We start from the raw sequence: 14,576 nt of genomic DNA on the forward strand, positions 1-14,576 counted from the left end.
TCAAGATTTATTTTTCCTTTTAGGATTTATAATCCAAAATAGAATGAATATTTAATTTTCTCCCATGTGTTTATTAGAATTACATAACATATTTTCATTTAAGTACAATTCTTGAATGAAGAAGGAATTTGCAGTTTGTTGCTTCACTCTTCTGTCGCATTCATCTATGGAGTCCATGCTGACGTGACTGTACCATCTCCAGAGGACAGGTCTCCTGGGGTGTGGTTGGGTAGAAGATGGGTGCAGCCATAACAACAGTCACAAAACATTTGAGGGGAGGACGTGCTCCGAGTCTAATTAAGATCAACTGTGTGACTGTAGGATGGGTGTGTCGCACTTGTCTTTATAAGAACTTCTATGAGCAAATGTTACATTAGTCACTTTAAGTCGATAAGACAAGTGCTGAGTTTATTTTATTAAATGGTGAAGTCAAATCCATCAGTTACAGACCTGCCTTTCTCATATCTTATTTATTCCAGAGCATTGAAATCTGTTGATAGTATAGGTGCTACATTGTTAACCTTTATCAATCACTACGTTTTTGTACATTGAGGTGTTGAGGGCTGATTAGGCTAACAGCAGTCTATTGGGTTAAACAAGTATATACTTGATATTTTAGTAAACTGATCAACTGTGGACAAAGAGGTGGCTATTCACCTCTGCCCTACAAGCCTGTTAATGATCAAGTTAAGCTCAAAGTGGAGTGTGCATCCGGGTGGGGGAACATTGTTGCACGTCATACACCTCCATGTTTCCTCTTTAAACAACTACAAAAGTTGAAAATAAGGAGAAGGAAATAGCTCAATGTCCATAACCCAAAAAAGCTGAGGTCTTGGTTACCTCTCAATATGGAATGTATAGAAAATAGAAGAAACATGACAATAAGGAATAAATATTTCAAGTAGATCCCTGTATAAATTCACCTGCTCCATCCTTTCCTTGACCAGGTTAATAATCCACTGCAATAAGCCACACCCTGCCCCCTTTTATCAATGAACCGCAAACACAAATGTTTCATTTTATCAAGCCACAACTTTATTTCCATCTTGGGTATAAATTGTATAAACGAGCTTAGATTAAATCAGCAACATTTCTCCAACTCCTCGTTGACACAGTCCCATTACATCGTCAATTCCTGCAAAGGGAACAAGAAAAGTTTGTTAGCAAATGTTTCTAAGACTTTTTTTCCCAGTTTGGAGAGTGTCTCTCTTCTCAGGACAGAAAATGTTAGCTTCAGTGAAACTCAGAAGAACGAAAGTCACTGTATCAATCATCACTGAAGAGTTAAGATGGCTTGTTGAGTGGAATGATTACAAAAAAATGACACTAGAAAAGTTTGTTTAAGTCTTACCATAATAGCATTGACAATGTCGTTATTGTTGTTTTTCAGGGCCCGTACAGCCTTCGCCCGCGACACGTTGGCTTGCGACATGACGAGTTCAATGTCTTTAACCTCAACTCCGGTTTCATCAACCTGTGAAAAAAATAGAGCAGGAAAATATTAAACTCCTCAGATCATTAAATAATTCCTATTCAATTGTGTTACTTGATTAAAACTGCGACTTACCTCTTCTTCTTCGCTTTCCTCCTGTACTGTTGGCGTCTGTGTGTTTTCTTGGATGTTTGATACAGCTTCTCCCTGTACCTTGAATTTTTCTGCGGCAGCCAGCTGGGCTTGCTGGGAAAGATCTTCAATCTGTAGTGTGAGAGATAGAGAGCAAAGTGAGACACCAATACATGACATTAACATTTTAGCTGAGGTTTTACACTCACACCTCGACTGAAATGCTGTGAGAAAAAAGTAAAATTAGTTAAAACAGTCAGTTCATTTGACACAATAGGAAGGGACAAACACAGATGTGGATGGTGTCATTTCGGCTTCATACCTTGGCTTCACCGAAGACGATGTATGTGTCTGATGCAGGGCTCTTGTAGACGTCTGGTTTGGTGATGACAAACAAGATGTTCTTTGATTTGCGAATTGTGACCCTGGTGACCCCTGTTACCTGCCTGAGACCAAGCTTTGACATTGCCTGCAAGATATATAAATAATCTTTAAAATGTGTCCAATTTGAATCATTACAAAGTGATCAAGAAAAGATGTTGACTTAAATAAAAAAAAAAGTTAAGACCAGTACCTTCCGTGCCTTCTTTTCACTGCGGCTCTGTTTGGCTTTGCTGACAGGTTCCTCGTCGATCTCAGCAGCTGCTGCAAGCTTTAAGAGAACATTCATCCACATTTTAGGTCAACAAGTAAATAAACTAATAATTCTCATGCTAGTCACTCAAACGTTTTTTTCTCTTCTCAGAACAGAGGTTGGCTTCATTATACTCAGAAGAACGAAAGTCACTGTATTAATAATCACCGAAGAGTCAGAAACCACAACATCTACATTAAAAGGTTTAATATGAGTCAAGCTTATGTTTGGACTCAAGGCAGCCATATATTAGAAAGCAGAATGAAGACTCACCTGAGCCTGCTGTGTCTGTGTCTGTGCAGAGTCCTGTTCCTCCAGATCAGGGACTGAGTCATCGCTGTCTGACTCAGTGCCAGATCCTACAGAAACCAACAGGAGACCATAAGTCACATCATCGTGCATTTAACAGGGTTACAGACCTGAGTTTTCCTGCAAATAAGCTGCATCATTCCTGGAAAATATAGAAACATTTGTATTGCCAAAGCTTAATGCTCACTCAAATTCAAATCAACTGTGCACTCTGGACGTATTGCGAACAATTCCCCTTCATTTTAAAACCATATGAACCAGACCATCAAGAAATTTAACCAACTAACGACTCACATCATATGACCAAAAATAAAAAGGGCAAAAACAAATAATTTGTCTCCAAAACAAGGAGCATCCATTATGACAGCTGTGTAGCACCCCATTGTTTAAAGCATAAAAAATTCCTAGCCAACCCTTTTTTTGTCATGACCTTGGAATATGGCATTTATAAGTATTGCAGCAGATGCCAGGTGGCAGTGACAGTTGGAAAAATAGATGCACAGAAAGAGAGGAAAAAGAAAATACCCTTGTCATCCTTGATCTCAGGCTCCAACTTGGCTGGTGTTTTAGCAGGTGTGGGGGCAGGTTTGGGTGATGAGACGGGTTCAGAAATTGTATTTATTTCCTCAACTTCAGGTTTAACAGGGACAGGTTTTGCAAGTGCCTCTGCAAATGTGAGTTTACGAGGAGCTGGGGCAGGAACGGCAGGCTCAACTTGAGCTGGTTTTAAGGGAGCAGATGAAGTTTCAGCTGCAGGCTTAGCAGGCGTGGCAACATCTTCAGGTGCAGTCTTGACCTCAACCAATTTCACCTCTGTTACTAGTTTAGCATCCTTAACAGGAGCTTGCATGGTAACCTCAGCAACTGCTGGTTTAGGTTCTGTAACTGGCTTGACAACCTCAACAGGTACCGGCTTGACATCTGGTTTTGAAAACTCAGCAGGAGCAGCTTTAATTTCCTTGACTTGTTTAGGAACCTCATCAGTAATAGGTTTGGCCTCGGCAGCCGGCTTAACATCCTCAAGGGGGGCAGGTTTGGCCTCGACAGCCGGTTTAGCAATCTCAACAGGGGCATGTTCGGCCTTAACAGCCGGCTTAGCAACCTCAACTGGGGCAGGTTTGACCTCAGCAGCTGGCTTAACAACCTCAACAGGGGCATGTTTGGCCTCGACGGCTGACTTAGCAGCCTCAGCTGGGGCATGTTTGGCCTCGACGGCTGGCTTAGCAGCCTCAACTGGGGCAGGTTTAGCCTCGACGGCTGGCTTAGCAGCCTCAACTGGGGCAGGTTTAGCCTCGACGGCTGGCTTAGCAGCCTTAACTGGGGCAGGTTTAGCCTCGACGGCTGGCTTAGCAGCCTCAACTGGGGCAGGTTTAGCCTCGACGGCTGGCTTAGCAGCCTCAACTGGGGCAGGTTTAGCCTCGACGGCTGGCTTAGCAGCCTCAACTGGGGCAGGTTTAGCCTTGACGGCTGGCTTAGCAGCCTCAACTGGGGCAGGTTTAGCTTCGACGGCTGGCTTAGCAGCCTCAACTGGGGCAGGTTTAGCCTTGACGGCTGGCTTAGCAGCCTCAACTGGGGCAGGTTTATCCTCGACGGCTGGCTTAGCAGCCTCAACTGAGGCAGGTTTAGCCTCGACAGCTGGCTTAGCAACCTCAACTGGGGCAGGTTTAGCCTCGACGGCTGGCTTAGCAGCCTCAACTGGGGCAGGTTTAGCCTCGACGGCTGGCTTAGCAGCCTCAACTGGGGCAGGTTTAGCCTCGACAGGAGCACGTTTCTCAACAAGGGGTACAACTACAGGCATTTGAATTGACTTTTCAGAAGGGATAAGTGGAGGCAGTTCATCGTCAGCAGCTGAAGTAACAGTTTTTAATGAGGCTACTTTAACTTCAAATGGTTTAGGAGGGCTTGAGGGAAGAGTTTCCGAAAAAGAAACGGGTGCAGCTACAGCAGGCTTTGAAGTAACTTTAAAAGCAGCAGGTGAGGGTTTCTTTGTCTCGGCCGGGGCATGTTTAGCTTCAGCTAATGGAGCCTCTGCTGCTGTAACCTTGCACTCCTGAGAGGCAGGCACAAATGCCTCTCCTTTCTTAGGTTTTCCTTGCTTTCCAGCCTTGACAACTTTTGGAGTGGAGCGATTAGCATGATAAGGTGTGGAACTAGCAGGTGAGGCGGCTAGGGGAGAGGTCACAGGTGACAGGGGGGTAGAGGAGGGAGTTGTTTTTGGTGACGTGGGAGAGGAGGAAGAGGCAGACATAGAAGAGCGTTTTCTTCTGCCAGGGACAGCCTTTGGGGCAGAGGAACCCTGAGCACTCTTGGCATCTTTGCCTTTGGGCTTAGCAGGGCCAGAAGTGGCCTGAGGTTGCTGGGAAGAAGCTGGGGCAGGAGGTGTAGCTGAATAGAAAAAGATTCTTTAATTTTTTTTACCTGGATTGTTTAAGTCTTACTCATGCCAGTTAACAAACCAAGATGCAACCATATTTTTAGGGTTAGGAAAAGGACCTGCCTTATTTCAAAGTTTGATACAAACTGCCACTCAAAATGCACAATACCAACCTCCACACAGAAAACCACATTTTAGATTTAGTCAGGATGCACTTAGGATAAAAGAACGATGCACATAAAATGTCATACATCCCTATATTACAACAAGGGACTCTGCTACATAACACAGCGCAAGTGGCCTAGTGATTCAATAATTTATTTTGTCTTTAAAAATGTCTTATACATTTTTTATTTTATTTCCATTTTAATGACAACCTTGTTACTGATTGTATGAAAATCTGTTATGGAAAGAATAATTTCCCTTTTACAGATGATAATGAAAGACTTGGAGACGAAAACAAGATTTAACGCTGAAAGAGCCATGACCCACACTGACCAATCAGAATGACCTTAATTTAGCCGACTTTCCCACTCAAAATTGTCACTTCAATTTTGTTGCGTGGAAAACAAGTCGTTTCTACTGAACCTGGATAAGATGGAGCGGTCCAGAAATACAATTCAAAAAAGGTTGGGGGGGAAGGGGACGCTGCTAAAACCAACCTGACAGGTGGCGAGTGGTAATAGATGGGCCTTCACATTTGGCGGTCCCCTTAGACTGAACGACCTTGGGAAGAAGTATAACAGGTTCTTTGACGAGGGTTTCCTTTTGAGTGGCCACGTCAATGTTCACAACACCAGGCAATACTTCTTGAGTTGCATTCAGGGTAAGGTTTCTTGGACTCTCTACTTCAATTTTTGTGTCTTCGCCGTTTAAACTGACATCTTCAGGAGCAGAAGGTTTAGGAGGAGATGGTTCCGGAGCAGATGGTTCAGGATCACCTGGCATTTCTTCTGCCACTGTTTCCGTCTCTTCTCCTGAGGGATTAGCTTCAACAGGAATCTGCTTAGCCTCTTCACCAACCAATTCTTCAGCAGCAACCACAGATTCCTGACTTTGCACCTCTTCAGTTGGAGCTTTGGGTGAAGGCATGGACTCTTCAGGAACTGGCAGACCAGCGGAAGCCTCTGCTGGGTCAGCAGCTGTTACTTGCTGTGAAACTGGTGATGCTTCCAGGCCACTCTTTTCTGTTTGTTCGGCCATTTCTTGAGCTGCAGCAACACCATTTGGTGGATCAATACGTGACTCAATGCTAGTTTCTGGGGGGCTTATCTCTTGGGCAGGAGCAGGGGGTTCTGGAAGACTCTCCAGTGGCACTTCTTTGTTCACTGTGGGAACAGCCATCTCAGGAGTAGTAGTTATCAGTACTCCTGCAGCTGATGAGGGAAGAGCAGCGGCAGTAATGGGGAAGGAAAATAACAGTTGAGGAGCTCAAATTGCAGATTGTAAGAGCTTAATAAATATACTAGTGAAAAAGAAACGGTGCTCCACACGTGTAAGGAAGTTCAGTGATGTGGAAGTGGCTCTTGATTTGCCCGTTTAGAAACAGAGGGGGTGTTGATGCACTCAAAGACGGAAAAAGTGCCCATCCATGCAGTGTCCGAATGTGAGAGAAGTGTTTTAAGACCTTTAAACCAAACAGCAGCCAGGTGCATTAAAAATAAACCATAAATCCATTTATATTCCAAGATGATCCGTATTAGATTTTCTAGTTTGTTTGCTCTTCAAGTTGTAAACTTTAACATCCCCCCCCCCCCCCCCCCCGGTTTAGTTTATTGCACACAACGAATACAACTTAACCAAAATCAAGGAAAAACCATGTGAAGTACCTTGTCCCTCATTACTACATAAGCTGCTAGAGTTTGCTCTCTGCAGCATTCCAAAATGCAAAGCACATATGGATACAGTGCTCCAAAATATTTTACTTAAGACCCATGTGTTTTTACTGCATTTAAACCTGCCTCAACAAATCACCCCGAGGAGAAAAAAAAGAACAAACAAACCAGAACCTGATTATCTGGACAAAAAAGTGTAAATATGAAAAACCCTTGTGAATACTGGACTTGCATTTATTTGAACTCTTAATTACTTTTATAGCTCAGGATGAATTATTGCACCGCTCCCTGGCAACTATGTGGAGAAATACTGAATAGTTAGTATATGAATGACTAAAAATCCTAAGTAACTTGGCAAGGCATCTCAGTTACCAGCTGCAACTGATCAGTTAGTATATGAGTCTTGGTCACACCCCTGAGTAAGAACCTCCACCCACTTACAGACCATGAAAACCATGAGTGTTTATTGGTGAAAGTTGATGGATAAGATCTTTAAGCTTAATGGAATTATTCTGAAAATCTGATTCACTGTTGAAGCAAAAATTGAATTTCTGCTCCAACTTCCCGTCCGAAAGAAAACTAAACAAAAACTAAATAAATCCAGGTTAAAAGCCTTCAACTAACAAGTCAACCCATTGTGTATGTATGTATATATATATATACATACAGTGTGATTTGCATTTAAATGTATCCGGAATAAAATAAAGTAAGTTGTTAATATCGATGTTAGAGAAACTATTGACACACATTTTACAATCCTAAATCTAGATATGCAACACAGAATAATCGGCACCATCCCCCAACAAGGCAACAACTGTTATACACAAACTGGGTTAAAGTCATTCACTTTTCACAGGGGAAACCCACAACAAACATCATGCATCGTGTCCAGTTGTCAGTGCAAGTCACCACACTCCTTTGTGAGTTTGTATAAATAAAGAGAGGGGTCCTGGATAACTCTTCAAGGCAAGTGAAGCCACTTCCCCACTGCAGATAACTTAGCAAGCAAACTACCGTTGCTATTGCCTGAACACATGGCTGGTGATAGTCAAAATAACTGTCACCTGTTACGTCAACTCAAGTGACCAGGCAGCTGAGTCAACTGCTTTAACCAAATAACCACCCAGCAATCCAATATGGATTCCTCCACAATTTGTTGACCACTTCACAGGTTTGGAGAGTTCAAGGACCCCTTTCTTTAAAAACACACTATTGCAGGCATGTGAAGTTTAAAATATACGAACCAGTCTCCACTTGTGGCTGCAGCATCTCCTGCTCAGTGACGGGGACCGTTTCTGTGGCTTCACCGGGCATGGTTGCTTTTGAGGAAGAAAAAACAAATAAAGTATAAACAATTTAATCCCACAAGACTTAATAAACTGAAACTAATCAAATTTGGATAATTTATCCAATCAATTTAAGCCCAAAACTGTTGAATCCCAATATGTGTGCAAGTATTTTCAGCATCCCTAATTTAATTTGAAGGTAAGCTCATCTCTTGCAGTGTGTGACTATGGGTTAAGACTTTGTCTTCACATGGGATGTAGGGCATCACAGTTTAAACATTACAGTATTGATCACGTATGAACGATTACAAAATAAAACATTTTTCTCATTTTTTTCCATCAACTTTGCAAAAAGTGTAACAATCAGGTCCACACCTAAAACTGTTACATTAAAACAAAGTCAAATGTGAACTAGATTAACAGGAAATGTTGTAAACCCCGTTCAACAAACAGATTTTTATGACTGCTCTCAAGTATTTGTGAAAAGACAAGATGGCATTCCTATAAAGCTCAGTTCGCCCTCAAGGTTGAATATAAAGAAAGGTTAACTCGAGATTTGTTATGGATTCACTGATTCGCGGATTTCTTAGTCAACACATGACACAACGCTTACGAACCGGACTGCAGCAGTTGTCATAGCCGCACCGAGCCCACGCTTTAGCTTGTGAGCATCAGCTGTGGCGTTACTTTCCCCTGGATGGAAGCTAAGCTAACTTCTTCCGTTAAACTCCACCGGGGAGGAAGCTAACCAGCTAATTAACCAATTTCCCTTCCCACGGCTCTCCCCTCTGGTTTTACTCCCGGGGAAGCCACCAGCTCACTCGGGTGAAACCCTTCCTCCCTCGCCGGCCCTGACAGGCGGCTCGTACACACACGGGTAGTCATCATGTTCCCCCATTTTGAACCGGTAATCGGTGACACAACGGCGGATAAACCGGTGAACGGGAGGCCGATGGCGTAACAATAGCCGAACAGGCCTGACGACGGGACTTTAACTGAGCATACGACACCTTTAACGGAGACGAGGATTTGTAAGAAACGGCTGGATGATGTTGGATTGTCCGCAGAGACACTCACCGACTCTGGACGTTATATCCAAGATGGCTGTGAGAGAGAACTCCTGACCCCCGCGTGACGGTGATATCCGCTTTACAGGCGGACTTTCTACTTCCGGGTTATTTGAAGGGACAGAACGTAGTTATTTTACCTCAATGACGTTTTTTGAGACTTCTGAAAAACTACTGTTTTTTTTTTTTTTTTTACTGCTGTATTCACAACTGCCCTTCAAAAGTACTTGTACAGTCTTAGACTTTCACAGTAAACGGATGGAGGATACAGGACCTGTCATAGTTTATTTTTATTGCATAAGCAATAATAATACAGGAACAATTACAACTACTATAATAATAGGAATTTATTTATTATACCGCACTTTTAATAATGGTCCAATACACCTTAGATAGGTAAGTAAAACTAGGCTCTTTGATATGAGTCACCTAGACGTACCTGAATAGTTCCCTGGGGAATCAACACGAAGAAAAGTATGTTGTGTAAGCAGTGTTGGTCACTTTGCATGGGTTATCTACAACATTGCTAAATTCAGAATAATTTCCTTTAACACATTTTTTCACAACTTTTCTCCTTTCTCATTTTGCATTTAACTGGGGTCCCAATGTTAAGAAGTGACATGGGACATTAGATTAATGGTGCCATTTGTCTGATCCATATATATTGTGTGTTTTGACTCTTTTCTCTTTACAAGCATCAGATTCCCTCCCTTCTCTGCTCTGGATTTGCTTATGTGTGGATAGCCACTGGACATTTTTTGACACAAGAAGATTTCTTAAACAACTTAAGTCACATCACAGATAATGTAAGTGATTTTTATAAAGAAATATGGATATATCAGATGTTTTCTGATTACTGTGAGCATACATGTGATTAATCAGGTACTTTATTGAGAATTTGTTGTGGTTTTTTCTGACACTTGTAAAATGTAACCAGGTAGGTGTCTTGATAAGTGTCGTATTCACTTTTTGCAAGAGAGGCAACAACTCAGTAAACACATTTCCTGCATCCACATCTTTGTCATTATTAAACAGGCCCTTTCTTGGCTGGTGTCCCATCCTTCTACTTAGTACTGTGGAAATCCGTAGAGTGTTTTTTGTGGAATCCTGCTGACAAACAAGACCTCAAACCTTTAAGCACTGTACCCTGGATGCACGATGTACAATGCACCACTGAAGGACGTCAATGCTGTAATAAAAGCAGATTAGAAACAAATAGATTGTCAGATGGGGAATACAGTATATAATGTTCTATTGCTCGTGTTGACAACTTATAAACCCTAAAATAAAGATTAACATACTAGTGATGTTTGGAACCATGTGGGTGAACTGATACAATCCAAAGAGAGATTTTGTACCGTTCTTTAAGGACATTATTAGTAGAAGAGCTGATAAGAGTCCAAAATTCTATATTTGGACTGAATATGGACTAATATTTTTATAAAACATTATAGAGTTCAATAAAAACAGAGTAATTAGAATACAAGCTTATGAAAGTAGGTATACCAAAATTTATTTTCACAAATAACTGTACAGTAGCAACAAGTAGGAAATTAAAAATTAACATTATAAGATGATTTAATCCTATTTAGTTTATAAACGTATTATGGCTGAATCTGATAAGAGTAAGAGTATAATAAAACAGATTTGAAATTGAAAATGACTGTTTCTCTGAGCAAATGGCAATATTCCACCAAAACATGAAGCCACAACAGTTCAGCATCAGAAATCGTTCGACTTTCTGATCGTTGATCCAGTTCAGAATTCTTTCTCAAGATCTAAAAGAAAAAATAGGAGAAAGAATGCTGATGAAACATGAATGTAAAACCGCTCATCATTTAATCTACCATAATTAAAACCTACCACTCTTTTTCAGAAGTTCTCCTTTCCACGTTCGAGCCATTCCATCCAGAAACTGATCGAAGTATTTCACATACTTTGCCAAACTGGTTCTTTTGTAATCTGTAAAGAAAATGAATCAGTTAACGGAAATATTCAGATGCACTTTAATCAAAATACTGTAAGTAAAGTTTTGGACTTTAAAGAAGCAAGTACCGGTAACTTTCACTATGAACAATTAAGTCTATTAATTCCATATTTTTGACTTATATAAACAGTGTGAGTGGTATTTGTCACTATGATATGTAACGTAAAACAATGTGATGCAGTAGGACTGACACTCAGATTTCAGAATTTCACCTCTGATCTTTCGTCTCTCTGTTGAATCCTTCTCGTTTTCCTTCACGTCCTCCGACTCCTCTTCTCCTGTTCTGGGCCGATCCAGCTCCTCACAGATCAGGCTAGGAAAAAAAGAGTAGTCACAACATCAACTCAGATAGTCCACACAACAGAGCACTAGGGCATTTAAGTTATGGCTCACCTGATTGTGGGCACATCAAAGGGATTGAACGTTTCTAATTCTTTGAGGTCCATGGGAACGGAAATGCGTCCTGGACCGAGTTAGAAGAGAGAAGTCCCAGTGAGACTCAGTCAGTGACATGTTCACCATTGAAGGCATTATTCTATCTCATTAGATCTGCACTCACCTGTTTTGGGGTGGACACTGAACGGGCTCTTCAGCAAATGGTTCACACCTTTACTGACATTGACGTCGAGCCGTGGGTAACAATACTGCAGCATGATTTCTTTCTCAAAGTGTTGACCCTTCTTGACGGTGCCCTGGAGGAATAGATGGGGCCTCTGTCACTTCCCGTGTCTCGGTCATATGCCATTTTTTGAAATGTCTAAAAAAAACTTTAAATGTCCTTGGGTAAAACATTGAAAATTACACACCTGTTTCCTTATGGCTTGATCCTTAATCAGTTTCCAACGACTGTCAGGTTTCTTCTCATTTTGGAAATCCTGCTGCAATTCTTTTCTAACATGTAAGAGATGAGTTAAGGTCAAGAGAGAAAATGCTGTTTAACCACCAGCTCCATTGTGCCTGTTCTCGTGAATACACATCAAACTGTGAAAAGGATATCTTCAGGAACCATTGCCAGCACTTTGTCCACAGACTCCTTGCGGCTCAGTATCTCCTGATCCTGTAGTGCATACTGGGGAAAGTATTTCTCCACCACTGCCAAAGACTCTCTGTTGAGATGAAACAGACTTTTAAACAGTTGAAGACGCAACATCCAACACAGAGGACAACCTTAACGACAATCAGTGAAATTACACACAAACATTAAGACAGAACACAAACAGTAACAGCTTCAAACAATCAGATTCTTACTTGATTAAAGGATGAAGAGGATCTGTCAGCACCACTTTCTTCACCATCTCGTCACCCCCCTGTTAATCAGCACAAAAATGTACTGACTGGTTTGCACACAGAAGTCGTTCACTGTTCCTCACAGCTTTAAAAAAGTAAATTAATCTTTAGAATAGCTAAGCAATCGGTTTGGTGGCAGTCTAGGTCTGAACTATGTCATGAGAGATGTCCTCATTATTCACTAGAGGCTGTTACCTTCACCAGGCTCAGGTATTCTGCAACAGCAGAGCGTGCAGCTACAGAGAGCTTCCTGGCAGCTTCATCACACACCCAGCAATGAACTCCTCTTCTGCCAGAATAAACCCACAACAGGTGCTGGAAACCAAAGTCCTCTGGAATGTCACATAAAACAAAGTAAGTGCTTCATGTTAGTTTTGCCACAAATAAAAATAACACGAGCAGATGCCTGGACACAAAATCAAAAGGCAAACAAACCTCGAAGAGCTCTATCAAGGATATGAATAGCAACGGTCATCAGGGTCCAGCACTTGGAACAAATGTCTGCAGCACTAAAATAAGAGTTTATGTCAGAATATGTTGAATTAAAAAGTCTAAGTAATGAAAAATGGATATAGATGGTAATTTAGGACAATAAGACATATTTAAACGTCAGCTAAAGTTAATCTTATAATCCATTTACCTGCAACAGCTTCTGACATCGTCATAATCTGTCATATCAATATCAAACACCAGCTCCTTCTCCAGGGCCTGGAAGCTTCCAGACTTCACTGTGTTGTGTTGGTTTGGCTGTGGGCGACAAACAGACACTCTATCTTTAAATGTTCCTGCACAAACAGCAAAGGCCCCTCCAGAGACAGAGTCCTGTACGAGTGCATCTGATAGGCACAAGCAATCTCACCCTGTGACTGTATATTGCTCCGATGTCAATCTTGTAGGGGTTCATCTTCTGGATCTCCTTCTCCAGCTCGCTCTGCGTGGTGAACGACTGGTAGCGCACGTAGATGTCATCTTTGAGTGTGAAGGAGAACTCCCGGTTGTGAAAGTAGTTCTTCTGCACTGAGGTTCAAGAAGACACAACATATTAACCTCTCAGACTCAGCGGACAGACAGTCAGTGACCAGTTTATAAGGCACACTTAGCTAAAACTCGTTGTTTACTCAATCACAAGATCACTTAGATTGAGATTGTGGTGATGACTGTATTGCATTCTATCCACAGGTGCTTCTTTTACTTAGCCAACTCTATTGATATAAACGTCTTGGACACATGACATGGTTACTCTCTTCAGTCCTTAACCATACAACAACAAATACGTTCAGTGGTCAGTTTAAGAACACCTACTAAAATATGAACATCATCTAATGAAATGACGCCTTTCAATGAGCTGTTTGTGATGAGCAACTTTGTGTTCTTGCTTATGTTGTGACAGATTTACCATAAATACTGAAGCAGGCCAACTTATTAAATATCAACAGCACCACACAAGCCATCAGTTTCAGCTAGGTGTGCCTAATAAACTGATAACTGAGTGTTTCAATTTTTAACAGGAAAACAGACCAACCACAGCTGTCACAAAGTCACTAACAACAGGAGGATAGCTAACAATAAGCTAACAGGATGTTACTGTCCTGTCTAATCCCTGTCAGTCACCTCCTCCATAGTTGAGCCAGCGGTGATACTGAGAGAAAGGGAAGAGGCGGCGGTAATACAGCGGCAGGAGATCCGGCAGGCAGCCCGAGTCGTAACCGGAGGACGGCATCTCCCGGTGGTGAGCACGCTTCTCCGGCGAACGTGTATAACAGCGTTAAACTTTCCCGCGACTCCCAGCGTCTGTGTGTTGGTGAACAACGCGGGAAAAAACGCATAAGCAGCGGACACAACCAATGAGACGAGGAGCAGACGATGTCGTCACCAAAATCCAGGAAGTGACTTTTAAAGGAGAGACGTTTGGTCAAACTGAAAAAGAAAATATGACGAGTGAGCTGATATCGAGAGTAAATGTGTTTTAGATGTGTGATGTCACTATGAGGAGCCTACAGGACGTCAGCTGTCACTTTACTGAACCTTGTCATAATTGTACTGCGACGAATCGACCGCCGGAAGTGAGGCGCGAGATGAGGGATCATGGGACATGTAGTCACTTCTTTTGAAAAAAGGTAAAGAATAAGAAGAGCACTTGCAGTGGCGAAACTACCGGGGTGGCAAGGGGTGGCAGCTGCCACCCCTAAAAAAATGCTTATCACCCCACTTGCCACCCAGGTTGTTAGAAGTG

The 14,576-nt window shown here is 42.0% G+C and overlaps 2 protein-coding genes and 2 non-coding genes across 9 annotated transcripts; all 4 read right to left on the reverse strand.

The window, feature by feature from the left end:
* Positions 1-1,012: 1,012 nt before the first annotated feature.
* Positions 1,013-9,185, reverse strand: naca (nascent polypeptide associated complex subunit alpha). 6 transcript variants are annotated; one of them, XM_062391542.1, is made up of 9 exons: positions 9,080-9,185; positions 7,961-8,035; positions 3,033-4,892; positions 2,472-2,557; positions 2,139-2,216; positions 1,887-2,033; positions 1,568-1,696; positions 1,352-1,474; positions 1,013-1,135 (listed from the first exon to the last, which is right to left on the reverse strand). In XM_062391542.1, exons 2-9 carry the CDS (start codon positions 8,028-8,030, stop codon positions 1,121-1,123), a joined length of 2,508 nt encoding a protein of 835 aa, XP_062247526.1. In that variant the 5' UTR covers positions 8,031-8,035; positions 9,080-9,185; the 3' UTR covers positions 1,013-1,120. The 6 variants fall into 6 exon arrangements, with proteins under 6 accessions (XP_062247526.1, XP_062247530.1, XP_062247529.1 ...); XM_062391546.1 differs by lacking the exon at positions 3,033-4,892 and adding an exon at positions 5,544-6,257; XM_062391545.1 differs by having other exon boundaries at positions 9,013-9,109.
* On the reverse strand, positions 1,208-1,283 carry LOC133957893 (small nucleolar RNA SNORD59). Its single transcript, XR_009921657.1, has one exon. It is a non-coding gene; the product is annotated as a small nucleolar RNA SNORD59 (small nucleolar RNA).
* Positions 2,301-2,372, reverse strand: LOC133957895 (small nucleolar RNA SNORD59). Its single transcript, XR_009921658.1, has one exon. It is a non-coding gene; the product is annotated as a small nucleolar RNA SNORD59 (small nucleolar RNA).
* A 1,381-nt stretch (positions 9,186-10,566) lies between the features above and the next one.
* On the reverse strand, positions 10,567-14,368 carry prim1 (DNA primase subunit 1). The gene is made up of 13 exons (XM_062391053.1): positions 13,955-14,368; positions 13,203-13,360; positions 12,984-13,090; positions 12,779-12,852; positions 12,539-12,675; positions 12,305-12,363; positions 12,051-12,162; positions 11,863-11,952; positions 11,616-11,748; positions 11,450-11,519; positions 11,269-11,369; positions 10,933-11,031; positions 10,567-10,847 (listed from the first exon to the last, which is right to left on the reverse strand). The coding sequence occupies exons 1-13, from the start codon at positions 14,061-14,063 to the stop codon at positions 10,828-10,830; spliced, it is 1,269 nt and encodes a 422-aa protein (XP_062247037.1). The 5' UTR covers positions 14,064-14,368; the 3' UTR covers positions 10,567-10,827.
* Positions 14,369-14,576: the final 208 nt, after the last annotated feature.

This window comes from Platichthys flesus, chromosome 7 (assembly GCF_949316205.1).
Source record: "Platichthys flesus chromosome 7, fPlaFle2.1, whole genome shotgun sequence".
In the NCBI taxonomy this organism is placed as follows: Eukaryota; Metazoa; Chordata; class Actinopteri; order Pleuronectiformes; family Pleuronectidae; genus Platichthys; species Platichthys flesus.